Source organism: Sitodiplosis mosellana, unplaced genomic scaffold (assembly GCF_009176505.1).
Source record: "Sitodiplosis mosellana isolate CC-2019 unplaced genomic scaffold, AAFC_SMos_1.0 Smas_scaffold_30, whole genome shotgun sequence".
In the NCBI taxonomy this organism is placed as follows: Eukaryota; Metazoa; Arthropoda; class Insecta; order Diptera; family Cecidomyiidae; genus Sitodiplosis; species Sitodiplosis mosellana.
This window is the reverse complement of record NW_022595272.1, coordinates 4274582-4296361: the sequence shown is the minus strand read 5'-3', so window position 1 is coordinate 4296361 and position 21780 is coordinate 4274582. Positions and strand designations below refer to the sequence as shown.

The 21780-nt window shown below is 36.5% G+C and overlaps 3 protein-coding genes across 4 annotated transcripts in view; 2 read left to right on the top strand and 1 right to left on the bottom strand.

Annotated features, from left to right (window-relative positions):
• Nucleotides 1-2108: 2108 nt before the first annotated feature.
• Nucleotides 2109-6382, bottom strand: LOC129569384 (DNA ligase 1). Of its 2 annotated transcripts, XM_055448175.1 has the most exons (9): nt 6185-6382; nt 6042-6101; nt 5574-5711; nt 5016-5498; nt 4538-4934; nt 4124-4389; nt 3739-3940; nt 2712-3569; nt 2109-2604 (listed from the first exon to the last, which is right to left on the bottom strand). In XM_055448175.1, the coding sequence occupies exons 1-9, from the start codon at nt 6202-6204 to the stop codon at nt 2428-2430; spliced, it is 2601 nt and encodes an 866-aa protein (XP_055304150.1). In that variant the 5' UTR covers nt 6205-6382; the 3' UTR covers nt 2109-2427. The 2 variants fall into 2 exon arrangements, with proteins under 2 accessions (XP_055304150.1, XP_055304149.1); XM_055448174.1 differs by lacking the exon at nt 6185-6382 and having other exon boundaries at nt 5574-6101.
• Nucleotides 6383-11265: 4883 nt separating this feature from the next.
• Nucleotides 11266-12569, top strand: LOC129569315 (uncharacterized). Its single transcript, XM_055448048.1, has 5 exons — nt 11266-11414; nt 11498-11739; nt 11831-11981; nt 12058-12285; nt 12370-12569. The coding sequence occupies exons 1-5, from the start codon at nt 11267-11269 to the stop codon at nt 12567-12569; spliced, it is 969 nt and encodes a 322-aa protein (XP_055304023.1). The 5' UTR covers nt 11266.
• Nucleotides 12570-17686: 5117 nt separating this feature from the next.
• Nucleotides 17687-21780, top strand: part of LOC129569391 (uncharacterized membrane protein DDB_G0293934) — a 30990-nt gene continuing 26896 nt past the window's right edge. Inside the window, exon 1 of the mRNA XM_055448181.1 lies at nt 17687-19416. Within this exon, the coding sequence (XP_055304156.1) occupies nt 19365-19416 (52 nt within the window). The 5' untranslated portion in view covers nt 17687-19364. The remainder of the gene's footprint in view (nt 19417-21780) is intronic.

Genomic DNA, 21780 nt, shown 5'->3' with positions numbered 1-21780 from the left:
ATTTTTTTTGCTCGATGTGTTATATATTTTTCTGGTTCATATGAAAGAAATAGCCACACACTGCCGTTCCTTTCAATCCTCACATGCACTTTTTTTCTTCTACTTCTTGATTTTTTTTCTTGCCTTCTTCTCTCTTTTTAAGAACTGAGCACTCAACACACACTCGCTCCTTCACTCACTTCTTTTGCTCTCAACGATTCGCAGAATAATGACAAACTGTGTGCAATTTATCAAAAAGAATTTATGCAGCGGAAAAAATATTTCTGATTTTTCTTTCTTCTTTTTTTTCGCAATATATGTGCAGCAGCAGCAGCAACGATGAAATTTAAAAAAAATGAACTATTATATTTTATATGTGATGCAGTGGCTGAATATCCGCGCGCACGGGATGACTTAAAAATATATTTTCTCCATTTACAGTTCACACGAGACACGAGCACGCATTTTCCTATTGCGTTCTCAACTGCGTTCTAATGACTGCTCTCTCTCGGACGATACTTCGCGTAACCGACTCTGAATTTTCTGATTTTGGATCGGAGTGTGTGAGCAAATGAATAGGTTAAGCGCGCGCACATCGACTCTTCTCGGTGTGTTTTTTTCCTCTTTTCTCGTTTTCTCTCTTCTCTCTGGGCTCTATCTATCTATATGTGTTTTTCGTTTGACTTGTTAATTTTAAATCTGCGCTCCTGAACGAACGACCGTCTTTTCAGCGCTTTATATTTCAACTGTTTACTTTTTTTCTTCAAAATTTCTCTGTGCAGTCCGATCCTCAATTCGTAGCGGAGCTTAGTTGCTTGTTCTCTCTCTCTTTCTCTTTCGCATTTACACCGCTGCTGGCATATGGTTCGGACTTTTCGTTCCTTTTTTCGATTTCGGTAATATATTCACACCGCAAAACATTTATTTATAACTTCGACAAATCCCCACTACCGATCTATCACAACTGATTAGTTCGTAAGTGTGAACATGTACGAGCATCGATCAATTTTCCCGTTCTTACACCTTGCACACGTTTCGATCGCATATGGCTGCGACTTGCCTCAATCAATATAGCATCTCGATTGCGACGGCATGCCGATAGCGAACGTTGAACACTTGAAGTACCGTTACGAATTTTTGTGTTATCCAGTCCTATATATTCTGGCCCATTCTCTAGAGAGCAATAACTTACAAGTGATATTAAAATCGGCCATAAATAAATCCGCACTTACGCATAAAATTTGCCTAATTTTAAATGTGGAATTTTGTTGGGAGCGATTCACCTTTTCCGGATTATCTTGCGGTTTCGACAGCGAAGTATGGCCCATTTATTCTATTTTCAGTTGCAGCCAAGAACTAGCATCCTACATTCTCGACATTCACGGGATCATGAATGGGTCAATTTCAAAATCGTCGTTTCATTCATTCTCAGTCTGCGATCGATATTCAGGTGTTGCCTCAATTCAATTTCGTTGAATAGCGACGCGCGCGATCGGTACGAGTAACGGTTGAACGAAATCCTTGACGATCAATATCTCAATTCGATCCTAAAATAGTCATATTCAATAATATGATGGTTGTTTCAGGTTTTGCTTTGCAAATACGCCCTACTACAATGTTTATTTTAGTATCGGTGTTTATTAAAAGTGTTTAACGTTATTATCAAATCATCATTCTAAATATAAATATCGACGTTCACCGTCGTCATATGTGAAATGCCTGTGGCCGTTTTGGTTGCGATGTTTCACTTCAAAAGAGTCTGTGGTATTCAATCTTGAAACAGATACACACAAGCTCGCTCGCTCACCGAAAAACAAAACTGTCGAAATCTACGAGACCAAGTCTCTCTCGTTCAGCCAATGCGTCGCTATTGTTTATCGCATCACATGTGAGGGAATTTGTGATATGCGAAATAAGTTATAGCGCGCTTGCGCATTCATTGCAGATATGTGCCAAATGATCAATGCCTTCTGCATTCCAAATACGTGTGTTTGTATACGTGAACCACGCGATAATAAGTCATCACCCGACGACTACGACAAAGACGACGACGAAGACCAATTCTTACTCGATTCTCGCTCTGCGCGGCCCATACTCAAAATGATAAACAGTAAAACTCGTGCCCGACATTTTTGTTTACATTTTAAGTCACTTGTAGTTTTGTTTTTATTTCGATTTTCTTAATATGTACTATGCTCTAGCATTAGAAATTTAGAATGAACGCAGAAAAAAAATGATCGCTCTACATACGTGTATAGTAACAATGAAGCCATGTCAAAAGTGACGTACGTAACAAATTTTCCTTTTCTTTTCAACTAAACAAAACAAAATTGCGATTTCCGATAATAATGAACTTTTTGCCAAAATGTGAATATTCACCGACCATGAGTGAATTGAACGATCAACATTACAATGAAAATATATCTGAGAATACAATGAAGAATGGCCTTAATAGAAGTCTTCCTCGATGTTTCGATTGCTGGCTTTGTCCTGGTTCTTGATCTGATCCTGGTTGGAATACATGTCGGCGACTTGTTGAGCGGAGGTCGCATCTTCAGCTGACTTGTCGTCACGGATACGAATGAATCGAGGGAAACGCAACGAGATTCCTTTCTCTTGATCTATCTGTTTAAAAGTCGAAAGGAAAAAATTAGTTTTTTTTGTTGAAAAATTCAATTTGTCTAAAGAAATTCAATAAAAAAGACTAAAAAAAGAAAACAATTCCAACTTACAATGCCTTTGCCAGCTTGATGCACTGGACTGAGCGAGAGATCGGCGCACAGAACTTCCCACACTTGAACTGGATCAAACCAATCATCGGGTTCGAGTGATGATTCGTAGCGATAGTACGATTTTGCCGACGGAATGACGTGTTGTTTGAGGGACTCGGTGTGTGTCTGGAGATCTTCGTCACTGAAACCGGTACCAAGTTTGCAAATCGTTTGGTATTCTTCATTTTCGGCATCATAACACGCAAGCAAGAATCCGCCATAGGTGCCAGTTCGCTTGCCCTTGCCTTTGTATCCACCGATCACAACCAAATCCAATGAATCACCAGCTCCTTCCAAATAATCCTTCTTCAATTTGAGCCAATTTCGTGAACGCTTGGCAATTTCGTATGTTGCATCTTTGTCTAGAGTTTTGACCATTAAACCTTCGCAGTTTCCTTTGACCGATTCGTTCAGGAATGATTGCAACTCGTCAATGTCACTGGTATCGAGCGATGTGGCAAATTTCCATTCGCTTTCCACTTCTTGGAAATTTTCAATCAATAGACGACGACGTTCCGAAAACGGTTTGGTTACCAACGGTTCACCGTTGAAATACAACAAATCAAACAAGTAAACACACACTTTCACTTTGATCTCTTCTTTATCGGCATCCTTGCGCTTGCGCGTGCTCAGCACTTGGAACGGCAGAATTTGCTGACGTTCTTCATCCCAAGCGACGACTTCTGAGTCCAAAATGCACGATGTGACGCCATCACGTTTAAGTTTTTCGATTCGTGAAATGATATCTGGATATTTTGTTGTGTTGTTTTCCTGATTGCGACTATAAATGCTTACGGTGCCGTTCTCAGCTATGTGAATCTGTTTCGATTGAAGAAAAATTTTGAATTTGGGCTGAGATGTGTGAATTTTGGAAAAGAATCGTTGACGATTTTTAGGAATATGAAATTGATAGAGTTCAATGGAGTTTATTGCGATATAAACGGGAAAATGAAATAATTGCGTATAAAACATGAAATATTGTACATACCTGAGCACGTTCACCATCATACTTATATTCGCATGTAAATTTGATGCCTTCGAATCGTTGCAGAACTTCGGAAACTCCTTTCGTTGGATGTGCCAACATAGGTTTTAGAGGTGTGCCAGGTGCCATTTGACATTTGTCCAACAATTCATTAACGCCGTATTTCAAGAGGACTTCGCAAATACGATCATAATTCGGGCATTGGCTAGAGAAAGAAATACGTCAATTCGATTGGCATGAATTGTTGTCGGTCAGAAATACACATATCAAAAGAGATGTTTTGAATAATTTGTATTTAAAAGTTGTGATGTCGACAAAAACATGTGATTCATTCATCAAAACAGACACACACACACACACACAACCTAAATCAAATGAAATTACATACCAGTAAGTTGTTTTGATGATCAAAGCAACTTCTTCAATTTGTTCCTTTGTTATTTTTGCGTTGATAACTTTTGGTGGAAATGATTCACCGTTTGCATACTGATTGGGCGGTGTATATGCACATGCCTGAGCCAGTGCTTGTAACAGTGACTGTTCGGCCAAACCGATACGAAGTTTACCCAATAGCGATCGCATGATGAACCGTGCCTCTGAGTGGCGACATGCTACGAAAATCGACTGAATCTTATCAACTTTTTTGTTCATTGCCTGCAGAAGAATGTAAAACAATAGCCTCATTATTCACTTACTTTGATGACGAATTCTTTTTTTCATACAATTCTTTATCATTCAAAATAGAACAAAATCGTTCAAAAATCAAACCTTCAACTACGAATATTTGTTTTCATAAACTTACCGATTGTCCACTCATGTTGGCGATATCTTTTAGCTTGGTGAATACACTATCAACGGTCAATGGAGCCGGTGTGAACATCATTCGTTGATTGCTCTTTGATTTTTCCGCAACGATGCCCAAATCGCCGGTGCTTTGAGCATCTGCCTTTACCTGTGCCATACTTCGGCCGGTTGTTTGTGCAATGACCTTCATTAGTGACGTTTCAGCGATGCCCAACTCCAAGCCAACGTAGTCTGGTGCCAATTTATTGAGCGACAAATAGACACAAGCAATCAAATCGGATGGACTGTTCACAATGACCGATCGAAAGAAATTCGCCAGAATTTCTATCATACGCAATCGGCTGCTGTTTTCTTCAATCACTTCGAATGTACGAGCCAATGCCAGATATGGGGTTCTATTGGAATTGATTCAATTTTTAGGTTAGAAAATCATCCATATCTAAAATAAAATACAAATCTCATGAAAATGTACATACTTTTCGCCATGCTTCCAGAAGCAATCCTTAATCGGATGGTAATTTGCTTTGCCCGGGTTGTACGATGCTCCATCGGATGTGTCGTCGGCCGTTTGCAGTTTGATGTCTTTCGGTTTGCTGAAAAATGGATGTGGCTTTGGTTTTTCATCCTTGACTTTGGTTGGGCTTGGGCTTGAGGTCGTGTCCATTTTTTCGTCAGTTTTCTCTTCTTCAACTTTAGCCGGCGATTGAGCTTCAGCTTTGACCTTAACGGGTGATTTTGCCGGTGGCGATGCCTTCTTAGCTGTCACTTTTTCATTTGTTTTGGGCGTCTTAGTTTTTGCTGGCGTTTTCTTCTTGGCTGGAGTTTTGGTTGCAGCTTTGGCTGGTGTTTTCTTTGGTGTTTCAGTCTTTTTTGCTACTTCGTTTTCATTTTCCTTGCCTGGTAATGGTAGCTCTTGCTTTACGACCGTACTTGTAGACTTTCGCTTTGTCGGCGGCGATCTTTTGAAAATCAATTTTATTTATGAACATCGTGTTGAAAATATTTAAAAAAAAAATTCAATCAATTTCACTCACTTTTCTTCATCAACTGTTTTGCTCGGGCTCGTTCTCTCATTATCATCACTGGAACTGCTGCTTGAGATGATGCGACGACGTTTTGTTGGCGCCTTACCTTTCGACACATTGTGATTGTCATCGGGGCTGCTGCTTGCACTAAATAATACACTGGTTAAACTTTTACTCTTTGAATTGGATTTGCATCGTTGCAAATTGAGAAGAAAATTGTGTGGTTTTAAACATTGTTGACTAGATAACAATTGACGCGATAAAACCAAATTACGATTACAAAACGATAACACTCGAATTACATTTGATGCATACATTGTTGAAATATGTACATTAAAACAGAATTTATACAACTGATTGCAACCACGTTGCGAATAGCACACGTTTTTTCATGTTCATCATGGATTTGTCACATGAGAATGAACGGTAGTTTTTTTTTATATCGTTCGATGCAATTACAACAACATTGTGAAATACCTTTTTGGTTCGGCGGCGACACTTTGGTCCTTTGTGACAGCTGGCTTTCCGAAGAACGATCTGAAACAACAAAAAAACACACAAACAAAAAAGTCGTTGTTAGACTAACCACTGAACCATTATTTTTCACCAAAAATACGTACAAAATTGATCGCTGCGACATTTTTTTTTATATCTTTGTCAGAATTGCATAAAAAAATTCGTTTTCGTTTACTGAGAGTTTTTTTTCTTCGGTTATCGATGACAAACAGTTGCCGCAAAGTTTTTTGTTTTTCTTTTTCAAATATTGTTCAAGCAGCTTTGACAGTAGTAATGCAAGATTTTAGCGCCAAAGTCTTACTGCGTTAAAAAGCATATTCAGAATGGAGACGAGCCTATTCACAAATGACTATTCTTCATGCGATAAACGTTTCGTTGGCGACTCCATCGATACGATGCACTACTTTTGAATTCTCACGGAGTTGAAAACAAATTATTCATTCACTTTTACTTTGATTCAAGCGGTAGATTTGAGAAATTCATAAACAGGCCTCCAATTTGCTTGGTAAAATAGATTTTATCGACTTTTTTTATGAGCTCGCTGCTTTGCAAACATTTATGTAGAATCATTTTGAGTGAAATTTTAAGAAAGAAGATTGATATATTACAGTAATATTAATCTTTGGCGCCTTGGTATTGGACCATACGGTTGTTTTTGTATTGCAAAACCATATGAAATACGTTCCGTGAAAGTTGCCTCTTCATTGGCATATGTCAAGAATCAAACGGATTTTTAATTTCAATTTCCGATACTAATCAAGCGATAAAATGAAAGAGGTGGCTCCAGACACTTCACTTACTGATCCTGACGTCATCACTTTTGTTTATTTTTAAATCGACAAGAACAATGCTTTGTTATTGGAATATTGTTTATCTCATTGTCTATATTGCTGTGAAAATTACTATTTTTACCATTGCTAGAAAAATTGAAGAGATTTTTGTATTTGACAGAAGTAATCAATGAAATTAGAAAGTGATTGCGATATTCAAATAGACTTTAAAGATTGACATACAAATCAGCCCCTCTTGAGGTATAAAAGAATTCTAAAAACGTATGTATATCAATAGCGTGTGCCGTTACTAAGTATCTTTTATCGATTTTGTTCAATTCTAAACTTTGAATTAAAAACCAAGCAATCGAAATAAATTACTTGCATAATCTACAAGTAATAATCACTTGAGGCTCATTCAAAAAAGAAAAATCAATCAATTTAGCGTTATCACTAACGTGTGCTTCTTCTGGTGAAAATGAAAATGTGATTCAATGATAAGATCAAATAAAATAGGAGTTGGACATTTTGAAGTACTCAGATTTGACGTATATTTTTGTATCTCATCATGATGAATCCATTAGTGCACAGTGAATGTCAAACAGATTGACAGGATTTCCCTTAACAATATTGATTTTGGAGTATATTATTCTGGGGTAATTCTCTCCGCATTTATTTCCAAACTCATTGACTTCTAAACCAAACCACAAAAATTGACAAAATTTCTTTTTTTTATCTTTTTTTCAGATCAATCCTAGACTGGGTTTGACAATGAAAAACTGAATACATTGGTGTGCTAGATGGTTTTTAATTAGTCGAAAGAATTTCGTACGAGCTAATCGAAGAACTGAACTGAGCGTCTGTAATTGATGTGTGTTTAAAATGTAAATGTTTCAAACATGCCTAACGATAAGCTCGACACAAATTCTATAGCGACAAGAATTGGCAAGAGTCCCATTGGAAAAAAATTGCAATGTAATTGATCATCATTAGAAGAACTAATCATGGAAAGTTATTGAAAAATAATTGTTTTACATTTCATGTTGTGCTAAAAAGTCAAAACATATTTTTAAAATGTAAATTTTCTCCAACCGTCACGGTTCATAAATAAAATTTTGAGTCATTTCTGAGATGTAAACACAAAAACAGCTGCTAATTCCACTCATCATTTTGACTTTTCCTCATCGTCTGTGTTTTGCCATGGCAATCGCATTATACGATGACATTCTAGGGGCTAACCACGGATTTTTTATTGACAAAAAAATTACTGCAAAAATCGGGCAAAATCGACCAAAATGTGATCATATCGGAATTTATTTGTTTAAATGATAAAAAATGTTAAAGTCGGTCATTATTGGTTATTTTTAAAACCGTGGTTAGCCCCTAGATGACATCTGGCAGAATTCTGAGCAGTTAGCAACGATGCGGTAAACTTTGTACACAAAGAATAATGACACAAGGATATGTTTTTCATTTGAGTGAAAACATGATGGTAATGTCAGTTCAACTTTGGAATAAATGGTAGTGTAAACGAATGTGGTTTTCCTTCTAAACAACTTTGCATAAAAAATGGGAAAAGAACTAAGAAAGTGGATTAATAAACACCGAAACGTTTTATTTTCATTACAATATATAACATTTAATGGGTTATTAGCTGGGTTACTAATATTACTTCGCATCAGTGTTAAAGAAGCACTAACGATTTCAGCTGCGTTCCGTTCGAATCTATTTACAAGTAATATTCAATTATATTTCAAAAAATCGAATATCTTTATTAGTTTAATATATCCTTTTAAATATTCATTTTCAGTGTATCTTTAATTATTCAAAATAAACGATTTTCGTAACAAATGTAAGGCGTATATCGGTTTATTTCTACTATGCGAATCAACTCTCAGTATAAACATGTTGATTATCTTGACGTATATGCCAACTTTTCAAAAGGATGTCTTCTCCTTCATAGCCAACAAACTATTAATATTTTCACTCGTTTCGTACATGGGAATGAACATTTTCAATCATTTGCTATTGATTTACTGGGAGGTGAGAGTAAATTTAATCATTCGAGAAAAAATAACCAAAAATGAAATGAATTGGTTTCATGTTCAAATGTTGACAAAATTTTCAGAAGAAAAATCTTTATGGACAACCGCCGCAATGAGAGCAACAATGCGCGTATTACATCCTATAATAATATTTGCACTCTCACAATTCGAAGTAGGCAAACCGTCAGAAGTAGTACGGCAAAATAACAAATTGCCGAAGTAATTTTTTCATTGGAGGTAAAATGTTGAATTACCACCAATGCTTTTATTCAGTAGGTAAATTTGAATTCAGTGGAAAAAAGCCGCTAACAGGGCATTTGAAGAGTGATAAAACACACCAAACACGTATAATTAGTGAGAAATAAATCTTTTTGATTGTTTTTATTGAATTTTCATCAAATGTGTTGCAGCAGTGAACAGTGAATTGAATCTAAATTCCAAATGGCACAAAACATTGAATTCTTAACAACAATCATCTCGAATCATCTTTGCAACACGAAAAAAAGGCTTTTTGAATTTGTTGTTTAGCCTTCTTCGGCTATTACACGATACGATTTGCAACGATGTCTGATTTTGTTTTCATTTTTTGACAATCGGTTGTCATTGTTTCATGCACAATCGTGTTTCCGCACACCAAAGTGATCACACACAATGAACGCAACCAAACGAAGTGTGTGCAAGGAATTGCCACATTCAAAGGGTACAACAGCGCCATTTGAAATTAATCACAGACAGCTAAATTGGTAGTGAATGCGCTTGGCAAATGAGTGGGCAAAGGTTCGAATTCCATGATGGAAATATTTTTTTATTCTTAATGTGTTCATTTTTTTTTGATGGCGAGAATGCGAGAATGTGATTTATTTCAACTGGCGCTGTTGTTATTTTGCCGTACTACTTCTGACGGTTTGCCTACTTCGAATTGTGAGAGCAACGTCCCAAGAGAAACTGCCAATATGTTTATACGCTGTCTATCCGCCGAAAATACACTACAATATATATTCACGCTTATTGGACGCCGAATTCAATATATATTCTAGTGTATATTCGGTGTATTCTTCAGCGTGAAACATATTGAAACATATTCAGGTGCCCTCTATTGGCCATGAATGCATTCATTGATTCAATATGTTTCACGCTGAAGAATACACCGAATATACACTAGAATATATATTGAATTCGGCGTCCAATAAGCGTGAATATATATTGTAGTGTCTTTTTGGCGGATAGACAGCGTATAAACATATTGGCCGTTTCTCTTGGGGTACATATTTAGTTTATCCACCCCACACGGAATATTTGATGCGTTAACATTACTCTTCCCTTTTCAAATACGTATGTGACGCGAATATGCGCGAATAGATATTTTCATGAACTAATTTATTGATATGAATATACCATTCATGATTTTTCATCAGATGAAAACCTCAATGATTTTTCAAGTATGGGAAAGGAACCAAAATCAAATCCTTTGTACATAAGCATTGGCCAAATTCCTGCCAAATCAATATCTACTGCTTTATCGTATGGACCATATCAATGCTGTGTCGAATCCCACTATGTTTTGAAGAAGAAGATGACGACATATAGTATTATAAGTATAGTTTTATAAGTATTGTTTTGACCTTGAAATATTTACTGCTATGCAGAAATTCATTTGGGTCACCACTGGTATTATATTTTAATGTTTTTCCTTTCCATTTTCATCTGAATTTAACAAAATCACGGTTAATTGTAATTTTGTATATTTTCAAATAGCTCAAGACTATTTTCTAAAATATCACATGGATTATACAGACGAACTTCCAAAAATTATTAGAAATTATATTGAGGAACCCAACAATGAAGCTGACGAAGAAAACGAATCACAAGAGGAAGCCAACATTGAATCAGACAATGAAGATCTGGAAATCTCTTCAATCCTAGTTTTGGACTGTACTGAACCAATTAAAACTCGATATTGACATTTCAGTGGATTAGATTGAAAAAAAAAGTATTTAAATCCATGTATATAGTAGCAACAAAAGAAAAGTGAATGAAAAATAAAGCCAAAAATATTTCAAAAATGTAATTTTTTTCAACTGTCACGGTTCATAAATAAAATTTTGAGTCATTTCTGAGATGTAAACACAAAAACAGCTGCTAATTCCACTCATCGTGTTTTGCCATGAAGATCGCATCATACGATGACATCTGGTAGAATTCTGAGCAGTTCACATCGATGCGGTAAACTTTGTACACAAAGGATAACAACACAAGGATATGGTTTTCATTTGAGTCTGTCAAAGCATAGTGCGAATGTCAGTTCGATTTTAGATTGAGTTGTATCGTAAACAAATGTCGTGTTTCTTTTAAGATGACTTGTACCGAAAAGATGGGAAAAGTCTTACTAAAGTGGATTATTAAAAATCTAAACATTATACTTCCATCAATTTATACAATGTATTTTGGCGGATTAATTGTGCTGTTCGCTGAAGTTGAACTAATGACTGCATCTGTCTTCTTTTCGCACATATTTACACGTAATACTCACTCAATCATACTCCAAGTAAATGAAACACATTTTTTAGTTTAAAATTTTTTTTTCTTCAAAATTCATTTTCAGTGTATCTTCTAGTGTTCAAAATAGACGATTTTCGTAACAAATATAAGGCGTATATCGGTTTATTTCTACTATGCGAATCAACTCTCAGTATAAACATGTTGATTATAGTAAAGAATTTGCCAATTTTCGAAGAGGATCTTCTCTCTTTCATAGCTAACAGTCTCTTAATATTTTCACTCGTTTCGTACATGGGAATGAACATTTTCAATCATTTGCTATTGATTTACTGGGAAATTTATGAGGTAAGCGCAATTCGAGAAGAGAAACAACCGAAAATGGTTCAAAAACGTAAGTTAGTTTTGTTTTCATTAAAAATGTTAATAACATTTTCAGATTGAAGAAAAATCTCTATGGACAACAGCTGTGATGAGAGCAGCGATGCGCGTATTATTTCCCATAACAATATCCGCAGTGAACATATTTAGTATATCCATTCCAGTCAGATTTTTTAACATGGTCCCAGTACTCTTCCTTCTTCCAATTAGTATGTGATGCGAATAGATATTTTTATTCATTAATTTATTCATTTAAATATATTTATCATATTAATATTTCATTAGATGTAATCCTTGATCGTTTTTTAAGTATGGGGAAGGAAACATTGATAAAAAGCAAAATCATCTCCGTTGTCCAAAAGCATTGGCCAAATCCCTTTCGAATCACTGTATTCTGCTCAATCTTAGCGTCGGTACTAATATGGTGTCGAAGAGGATCTCCTGGGAATGATAAGTTTTGTTTCGACTCCAAAATATTTATTAGTCTGGGAATCTTCTTTGTGGTGTCTATTGGTATTATATTTTAATGTTTTTCTTATTAATTGTGAATTTTATAAACTTTATGGTTAATTGTACTTTTTCAAATATTTCAAATAGCTCAAGATTACTTCCTAAAATTTCACATGGATTATTCGGACGATTTTCCAATGTTCATTAAAAATTATATTGAGGAAAGCGACGATGAAGATGAAGAAGAAATCGATGATGAAGTAAATAACATTGATTCAGACGATGAAGATCTGGAATTCCCTTCAATCCTAGTTTTGGACTATGCTGAACCAATTAAAACTCGATAATAATATTTCTGAGCTTGTTTGTTTACAATTAACCATGAAAAAGAAACCAAAATACTATGAAGAACCGTATACATAAAAATAATGAAGGAATAAAATGCACAAAAGTTCTAATCCACGTTTCATTTCAATAAAATCATATTTTGTGAAGCAAAATTCTGGAATATCGTCGACATTATTGCGTTTCATTTGCAATGCAGGATTTCTCTCCTCGTTGATTTTCAAACTAAATCCAAATGCATTTTTTTCCAAACTAAACCCTTTTTCTAACTAAATTTCTATTTCTAATCTTTCATTCAAATCAATCATAGACTGGGTTCGAAAATGAGAAACTCAAACTTATTGCCGCACTAAATGGTTTTTAATTAGCCGAAAGAATTTCGTACGAACAAATCGAAGAAGTTGAACTAGGCGTATGTAATGAATGTGTGCCTAAAATGTGAATGCCTCAAACATGCCTAACGATAAGCTCAACACAAATTCCATAGCGACAAAAGGCAATGGCAAGAATCTCACTGAAAAAATTGCAATGTAATTGATCATCATTAGAAGAACTAATAACGATATTCATGAAAAATTAATGAAAAAAAAGAAGAGCGAGTAAAAACCGACGAAAATAATATAGCGCCAAAAGTACGAAATATGGAAAGTACTTCTGATCGCGCGCAGTCAAATCACTTTCTCAAGAGAGTTATGATTCTCTCTAGCGATAAAATTGGCTTTCATTCTTTTTTGTTCGTTTAAATCTTTCCACTGCTTTGAATATGTTTCATTTTTTTCGGATTTCTTCTTCTGTTGCCGTTGCCATTGCTATTGAATTGAACTTTGTATGGCTGTGGCGTGGCGTTGTATTTAGTATGGCTGTCGGGTATGTGTGTTCAGTAGATGGAAAATGATTTCTGCCAAAAACGAGATGATGTGTTATTTCGATGGTTTCGGTATTTTTTTTTTCGTCATGCATTAGCATAAAAGTTCATGTGAATTCGTTAAGAAAGAAAACCGAATACATACACAGTGGAAATGGCTTGTTGAATTTAGATAGTTGCGGGTTCATTACAATGTATACCGTTTGTGTCTTTTTATTTCGTATTTTCTTTTTGCTGTTGTTGCTTCTCTTGTGTGTATGTGCTCGACCGAGATGAAAATCGTCGGAACGAAAAGAAGAAGAAGAAGAAGAAGAAGAGAATTTAAAAAAGGTAAATGCGAAATGCAAAGTATTACGCCAAATGCTTTTATCCATACGAAATGTGATCCACTCAGCCTACAAATACGGGCAACACAAAGATAACAATAAAAGCAACAACAATATCGTCAGCCGGAAAAAAAAGTGGAAGCGTATGATTGTGAGGTGAGTGTGTGTCTGTGTATGTGTTGGTCTGTGTGGAGTGCGTGTGCGAAGAAGAAGTTTTGATTTTCCCTTTCTAAAACGGCAAAGCAAAACGACAATTTAAACAAAGAATCATAATTTGGTGAAACAATCACTGACGACAAAAAAAAAGAGAAAAGAAATTGAAATTTCGGTTTGGCATAGAAGCCAAAGCTACATGAAAAACTGGTATATTCGAATAAATTGCACACACAAATGGGTTGCTCGTCACAAACGAGCGCAAGCGCACGCGGGCCACATCGATTTGAAATGTGCCATGCCGCACAAGCGTCTTATCTGGAATTTAAATATAATCCGAAATTTTAATTTGATGTTTTGTTTCACATCCGAAATTAATTCATTCGATCGAAGAGATTATTTTCTCTTGAAATAAAATGCGGAACAAATAGAAAAAAAACGCCAAAATTCATGATGATTTTTATGCTTCAAATGGGAATCAGTTTTATCGTTTTTAGCGAGAGAGAAAAAAAACAACGACGCAGTTCTTCTATTGCGTGAGCGAAACCAAGAAAAAAATTATCATTTCCAAAACCAAAATTGTCACACAAAATACATCCGACAACTGGTAATGTTCGTGTAGTGTCGCATTGAACATGGCCGACAATTCTCTTCGCTTTCGGTGAATTATTCTGACCGTGCACGGATTGATCGTGTGTGTGTGTATATGGGTTTTTTCGCTCTCTTCTTTCTTTATTTGCGTATGGTTAAATAATAACTCTTAGCCGTGCAAAAATAGAAAGTGATAGCGTTGATCGTGATCGACCTATATTCCGTGGCTGAAGGTAGAAAGAAACAAGATTTCAGAAAAAGAAAACTCTTTTTCGATTTTTCGTTTGGTATGGATTTTGAATGGAATTAGCCGAGCGAGTAACACAACTATTTGTGCACAATTTCTGAGTGAGCGAAGAAATAAAGAAGAGAAACGGGCCCGATTCTCTATTGAATAATAGCCAAACCAATTGTATACTACAATTCCACACACAGTTATTCTCAGCGCATAAAACTCGATTTCTTGAGAATTTTCAACTGGAAACGCTAATTCTTCATCTTTGTTTTTTCTCTTCGCTTCTTGCAACAGAAAAAAGCTCTTGCGCGGTTGCGCGCCATGTATCTGCCTGTGTTTTGTCCAATCGCTGTTCGACATCAGCACAATGCCAACCGAAATAACAAAAAAAACAAAGAGAAAAATAGCAAGCGACACAGAGAGAAGACGGAGCTGATCTTTTTGCCGAGTCGATTTAGCCAATTTACATGCAAACCCGAGAGAGAAGAAAAGGAGAAGAAGGAAATAAAAAAGAAAGTTAATTCTAATAACGGTGAATAACGAATTTTTTTTTTTATATAAGTTACTTTACAGAGTGTACTTTACATGCCGTGTATATTTCTAGCCACACTCACTCTTTCGCGTGCGCTCGCGCGCACAAACACACACACACACACATCAACCCATACGGTTAGAAGCATTTTTACAACTGCTTCTCTTTTTTTTTCGGCCGCCTCTTCTTTCTCGCATTTTGTTGTTTGTCATTTGATTCTATTTAATAATTTCGTTTGTCTCTCATTTGACTGTGTTTTATTTGCCGAGCCTTTTATATTCATAGGCAAATCTCGACATGAATATGCAGTGGATTTATTTGAAAGAAAAAAAAACAAGACATTTTCGAAAGTGATATTTATTTTGTTTTCATTTGTCTAGTCTTAATCGGTCGTTTATTTGAATCATAGCATAAAACGACACAAGGATTTCACAATCTAGAAATGGAAATTTCGCTCACTCACACTCTCTTCATTTCGAGTCGAAGGCGATCACGAAATCACAATTCTAACCGTTGAACTACGAATATTGGCAATGAGTGGCAAAAGGGCTAAGTCCAGTTTGGTTAAATGGGTTTTTCGCAATTGCACATACACACAGAGAGGGGGAGATAGAGAAAGGGAAAAAAAGATGAGAGAAATTAGCAAAAGGCTGTTAATGTGTTGATAGTTAGATTGATTCTGTTTGAAGACATTCCACATAAGCCATTTTCGGTGTCTCCAAATCCGTTTCACATTTTTTTTTGTCGGCTTAATCACCGACCTATCATCGGTCAGGTAATAGAAATTGCTCGTCCAACATTCATACTTGAAAAACTCGTAATTATTGTCAATTTCTACTCAACAAAAACAAACCAATGTCACTTATGACATGTATGGGGGCTCTCACAGAACTAGACTAAGCACTTAGGCATATTGTGAAAATATGCAAGATCTGTGCAATATTCGACGATGGCAGAAAAGAAACGAATCAATTAGACAACAATGTGTTAATGTGTATGCGTGTCCAATTGAATGAAATGTACCATTCCGTCATCATTAGTCAACGAGCACCATTAACATTTTTTCCGTCAATTTTAACCTAATTCTTTCTCGGTGTCCAGGATGAGCGCCGATCAGCTGAGAGTTAATTACGATTGGCAGTACGGAAAGATGATGACCCGATTTGACGGAAATCTCTCGAAACTAAAAATATCTTTGTTTTTTTTTTCCAAAATAATCACTTACTGATAGAAAAACGTACACCAACATCATCGTACATTGAAATTTTATTTAATTCCTATTATTAATTAGCATGAGTGAAATGACTGTATTCGGTTGAGAATAACCGACGATTACAGGAACTATTTTTTCCGAGTGCTTTTGTAAACACAAGATAAGAAGGGCTGATAGTTGGGTATTCGAAAGAAAAGATGTAAATTAAAATCATATTAGAATATTGTTGCATTGATGCGGTGGCTAGACGGTGCTGGGAGTGCGTGCATACCGATTAAGGTGATTTGTCGCAAGAGTAATGCGTGCACCATCAAACGCTAACAATTAAGAAAATTTTGAAAAATCGATGCGTTTGATTAGTCACGAGTGGTTGACGTGCGCGTCGATCAGCCCAGAGAAAGGTAAGAGTGTGACTCGTATGTATTGAACGCGTGTGAACGAGCGAGCGCATTGCGACAATCACAAGTTGTGATTCACAACAAACGGCCGTTGCAAAGTTTCAAACTACATTCAAGGTGTTTGTTATTGATTAACTGTTCTACACACATCGCGTAACGTTCCCACACTCACTACACATTCGAATCGCCCGAACCGCGCATCGCATCCATTTCCGTCGCTTTTTCCCTTCTTCGTTGTCTCGCGTGGATGGGGTTGAAGCTTACGCGATCACAAAGCATATGTTTGTGTGCAGAACTTAAACAAAGACAATGCGACAGGCACGGAGAAGAAAGCACCAAAAAAGCATTGTTTTGACGTATATGAATCAAGATTTGAAGAGAAAAAAAAAACACATTCATCTATTATGCGACGAATGTTGTCGATTTGATCGCATACAATCACTACGATCTCTCTATCTCTCTTCCAGTCCCACAGCGCGCACGCTACAGTTTCAATGAATTTCTTTCTATTCTTCGTCTTCTTCCGAATAGCGCATACGTCTCGTCTTCGAAGAACTCTCACCAAAAGAAACTCACTCACAGGCAAACGACGCGCACACCGTATGTTTGCCCCGTACACACTGCCGCTCGTTACGACCATATAAGCTTATTGTGTGAGCCGTAGTGAGCGTAAGTGAGCGAGAGTGAGAGCGAGAGAGAGATAGAAAGAGAACCGTTCGTCTCTCGTCTGTGTTTGTGATATCGTTGCGAGAACGATAGTTTTTCAGCCCGATACACAAAGTCTGCGTGTAACTGAACTAGTGCTTATAGTATACGATTAACGAGCAACGGCGAAAGTAGCAAGAGTAGAGCAAAAAGAAAGACAGAAGAGAAAAAAAAAGCAAAACACACCACACACAGCATACAGTACAAACCAAAGCACACAGAATAAGACATCAAGCAAGGAAAAATTCACATCACATATCAGTGTGTCGCCGATCGGTGTACTGAACGAACCGATTCTTTTCTACTCGTCATATTTATTAGAAATCATTTTCGATAAAGTAATTCTTTCTATTGAATACACTTTTTTTTTGCTAAGTTTTCATTTCGTTTGTGTTCCTTGTGTGTACATTTGTTATTTTCGCCACAATTCTAATTAATTTCATTGATGATATTCACTGGATCGAATTTAAATTGGCTGTAAACGGAAGCAACGATTCAGAATTGTTGCAAAAATTTATCAAGGAATTTCTTACAATTTTTGCGCCGATTTCGAATTTGGCCAAAGGACATCATCCACCCGAGTGCAACCAAAACAACCGCAGAACAGAAAAACAAAAAAACCAACGATTTCCGTGCTAGTGAACTGGATAAAAACAATTTAAAAGCGACAAAACAAAAAACTTAATCAGAAAATTACCCGAACAAAAAAAAAATAAATTCTCCGAAGAGAGCGAAAGAGAGTAACACGAACGTAACCGTTTATCGTCGTGCTTTGAATATTCAAGTCAGTCGCATTCTAAATTTATTTGGTTTTCTGAATTGATTGAAATAATAAAAGAAAAAAAGAAGCAACAACTTACTACGAGAAGAGAGACAGTGTGAACTGATTTAGAACAATTTCGGTCGATTGAGAGTGTGCATATGCGTTGTATATATGAGGGAAGAAAAAAAAATGAAGTGAACATCGAGAAATAAATACTGAAGAGCGCAACAATTTATTAGAATTCGTCCGCCGATCTCGTGAATTTAGAGAGCAACAAGAATACATTTCACCTCGAATATAAATTCAAATTTATAGTGTAGATTGGGTGAAGAGAGAACTCATATCAAGGAAATAGCAAGCGAGCGAGAAAGAAAGAAAGAAAGGGAGAAAAAAAAAACAGACAAGGAAAATATCACGAAATATTATCGTATAGACTGGCGAGCATATTGTATATCATTGCACAATATGTATCACGGGATACTGCAAAAGAAATAGAATTAAACGTCACCAAGATATAATTTAGAATTCTAAACAGCAACAACAGCGACGGCAGCGGTAGCAGCAGCAGCAACATAGCATCCGTGTGTCGAGCAACAACAAAAATCGGCTAAATTAAATCTCGGTTATATTTTTTTGTTTCATTCACTTTGCGTCAGTCATCTCTCTCTCCTCTAAATTCGAAAATCGGACGTGCGAACGGACGATGCAAGTCGGCCGCAACAAGAATTTTATTCACACCGAACACATTTCACTGATTCGTTTTATTTCGTGAAGTGGATTTAACGAACGATTAAGAAGATAATATAAAAAAAGAAAGCGAAAAGCAAACACAGACTTTTAATCAGAACATTTGCGATTAAGAATCTTCTTTTTTCTCAAAGTAGAAAAAAAAAACCACGACGGTTCAGTGTTGAAATTGAATTTATTTATTTTTTCGATTCGTGATTTTTTATTTTTGTTGATCAGTGCATCAATTTACATCATTCGGATAACCACGACTCGAGGAGGATTTACAAATGATTAAAAAAATGCCGCAACCGAATTGCCTATACACAACCCGATACTGCTGTAAGTATAACTCTCGCACACAAAATAAATATTCGCAACTATTTTTGGGGAGGGACTCGGGCTAAAATCACATAATTTTTCAATTTCAACAAAGGATTCAAAGTCGAGCGCTTACTTTGTAAAATGTAGAACATTTTTCACTCATTTGAAACGACAATATCTCGATGTCGTTATTTTGAATGAAGAAAAAAATCAATCCCATTAACGTTTTTTTTTGTGTTCGTTGGCAAAATTGAAGAAAACATATGGTTTCTTAGTAGGAAAAAAAGATTCTCAGTATGAAATCCATCAGCTGCAGAACTAAAATCTCCTTTTCCATAGCAAAAAAGCGCTCCACTCTGAATCGTCTCAATAATTTTTCAGCATTTTCTGTTCTAGTAAATTGAAGTTTCTATTTTCCATCATCTCTCGATGGTGTTTCGTGTCTTAGGCTCGTTATTCGAGAATAAGCAAAAGAAAAAAGAAGAAAAAAAACCAACAAACAAACGAGTTGAAATCGCGCAGAAAAACAGCAATCGATACAGATTTTTTTTTTACTTGGGAATTTCCATCGTGCCCATAGCCATATAGTCTTGGAAAAGAATAAAAACAAAACGCAAAGGTGCAATAATTAAGCTTTATAAATATTGAAGCAACTGCTTGCGATAGCACATCGAGTACATTTACCATAACCATCTGTTTGATGGTTGAGCATCGAGATCAGAGTCTGTGAGACTGAAGAAGAAACGATGGATAGAAATGAATTGATTTGCAAATGGCAAGTATAATATTCGGCATCGAGGCTGCAACGGCAGCAGTAGCATCAGGCAAACGACGACGTACATGCGAGACGATGCCACCTCCTCTTGCAATTCAGTGCATTCGTGTTAGATCCAATTATTCCAAGGCAACGAGAAGCCAGTGCAATAAACAGACTAAATGAGTCTGAGAGCTTTGTTTTGATCAGTCTGCGGTGCCAGCCAACCTATAGTGCCATGCCAACAGCTAACAATGCCGAGCGCAGAAATGAAGAGAATCAGAGAAAAATAAATCAAACAAATGAACAAACAAACAAATCCAAGCGCGTTCATAGTCAAAGAGAAATTTTCCACGGTGTTTGTTGTTAATGCGTTTCTGCCGATGGTCGCAGCTTAACTCTTTTCACACCACTTTGCTCTGGCAAGCGATCGTGGCCTCGCTCGGTGTCGTTGCCTGTGTATGCGTTTCCTTTCCTTCTGCACATTTCGTTCCATCAGACAAAATCAATTCCATAAGAAAGTACTCTGCTCTGAAAGAATGCTTTTTCTGTGTTTGCTCGTTTCCATTATTTTTCATCTTCTTCTTCTTCTTTTTTTCGCGAAACACCAACAAACATTATTCATATGCTGCGTTACTTTCTTTTTGCCGCGATGCTATAAATAAGCGCGCAACGGAAAAGAAGTTTTTTTTTCCTTAGCTCGATGTTGTTTTTATTGTTGGAGAAAAGTTCGCAACGCACTTTGAGTGGTACGAGAAGAAGGAGACGTAGCTTGATGTGGCTGATGTGGCTGATGGAACGTACCACCACTCCGGTCGATTCCAATTGCAATTCACTCGATTTGCGTGGTCGCCTGAATTCTATTGTTCGTTTCTATCGCTGTGAAATATATGGAAATTTCTACATTGGAAATTCAGTCATTTGAGCAAAACGAAGAGAGAAGAACAAATTGAAGCTATTTTATTGTGTGACGCCTACTAAGGCGCATTTCAATTCTCTCTGTCTCTCACGAGGCCAATCGATCGACGACGATCTTACTGTAGAAGCATTTGACACAAAGAGACGTGTGAACGGCGACAACAGATAGAATGTCATCGCATTTATGATATGTGTTCTAGTTATTCGAAATCTTTCCAAGTACCCAACTCTCCGATGCGACTTTCAAGAAATGTTCCATCACCTAACGCATTTCTCTTTTCGAGAGAAAAAGAAGCACGCGCGCCTCTCCTTCCGTGGCACTTGAGTGAGTGTGTGTTAAATTTGAAAAAAAAAGTTTAAATCAAAATCGTTTTGTCCATTCGAGTGAAGAAAATTCTTTTCTCACTCAAAAAATGGTCACATCGATGCGCGCGCACACAAAACGCGCCAAGCGTAAGCATTAACGAATCTCGTACAAGAATCAAGCTAGATTTCTGAAGCATAGAAAAGGAATGAAAAGCAAAATGAGTGTGAGCAAAACCGAATTGTGGTATTTTGGATTGTGATCCATCCGCACGCAGAAGAAAATCATGCGCACAACAAAAGAAACTTTATGCCAGAGTCCAATCGAAGACAGGAGAGAGAGAAGAGATATATAGAGATAGAGAGAGAGAGAGAGAGAGAGAGAGAGAGAGAGAGAGAGAGAGAGA

Coding starts and splice junctions, on each gene's coding strand:
- LOC129569384 (XM_055448174.1), bottom strand. CDS start 5,881: ATGTATGCATCAAATGTAATTCGAGTGTTATCGTTTTGTAATCGTAAT. Junction 5,499..5,573: donor AAAACAGTTGATGAAGAAAA/GTGAGTGAAATT, acceptor GATTTTCAAAAG/ATCGCCGCCGACAAAGCGAA. Junction 3,570..3,738: donor ATGATGGTGAACGTGCTCAG/GTATGTACAATA, acceptor CAATCGAAACAG/ATTCACATAGCTGAGAACGG.
- LOC129569315 (XM_055448048.1), top strand. CDS start 11,267: ATGGGAAAAGTCTTACTAAAGTGGATTATTAAAAATCTAAACATTATA. Junction 11,415..11,497: donor CTTTTCGCACATATTTACAC/GTAATACTCACT, acceptor ATTCATTTTCAG/TGTATCTTCTAGTGTTCAAA. Junction 11,982..12,057: donor ACTCTTCCTTCTTCCAATTA/GTATGTGATGCG, acceptor ATATTTCATTAG/ATGTAATCCTTGATCGTTTT.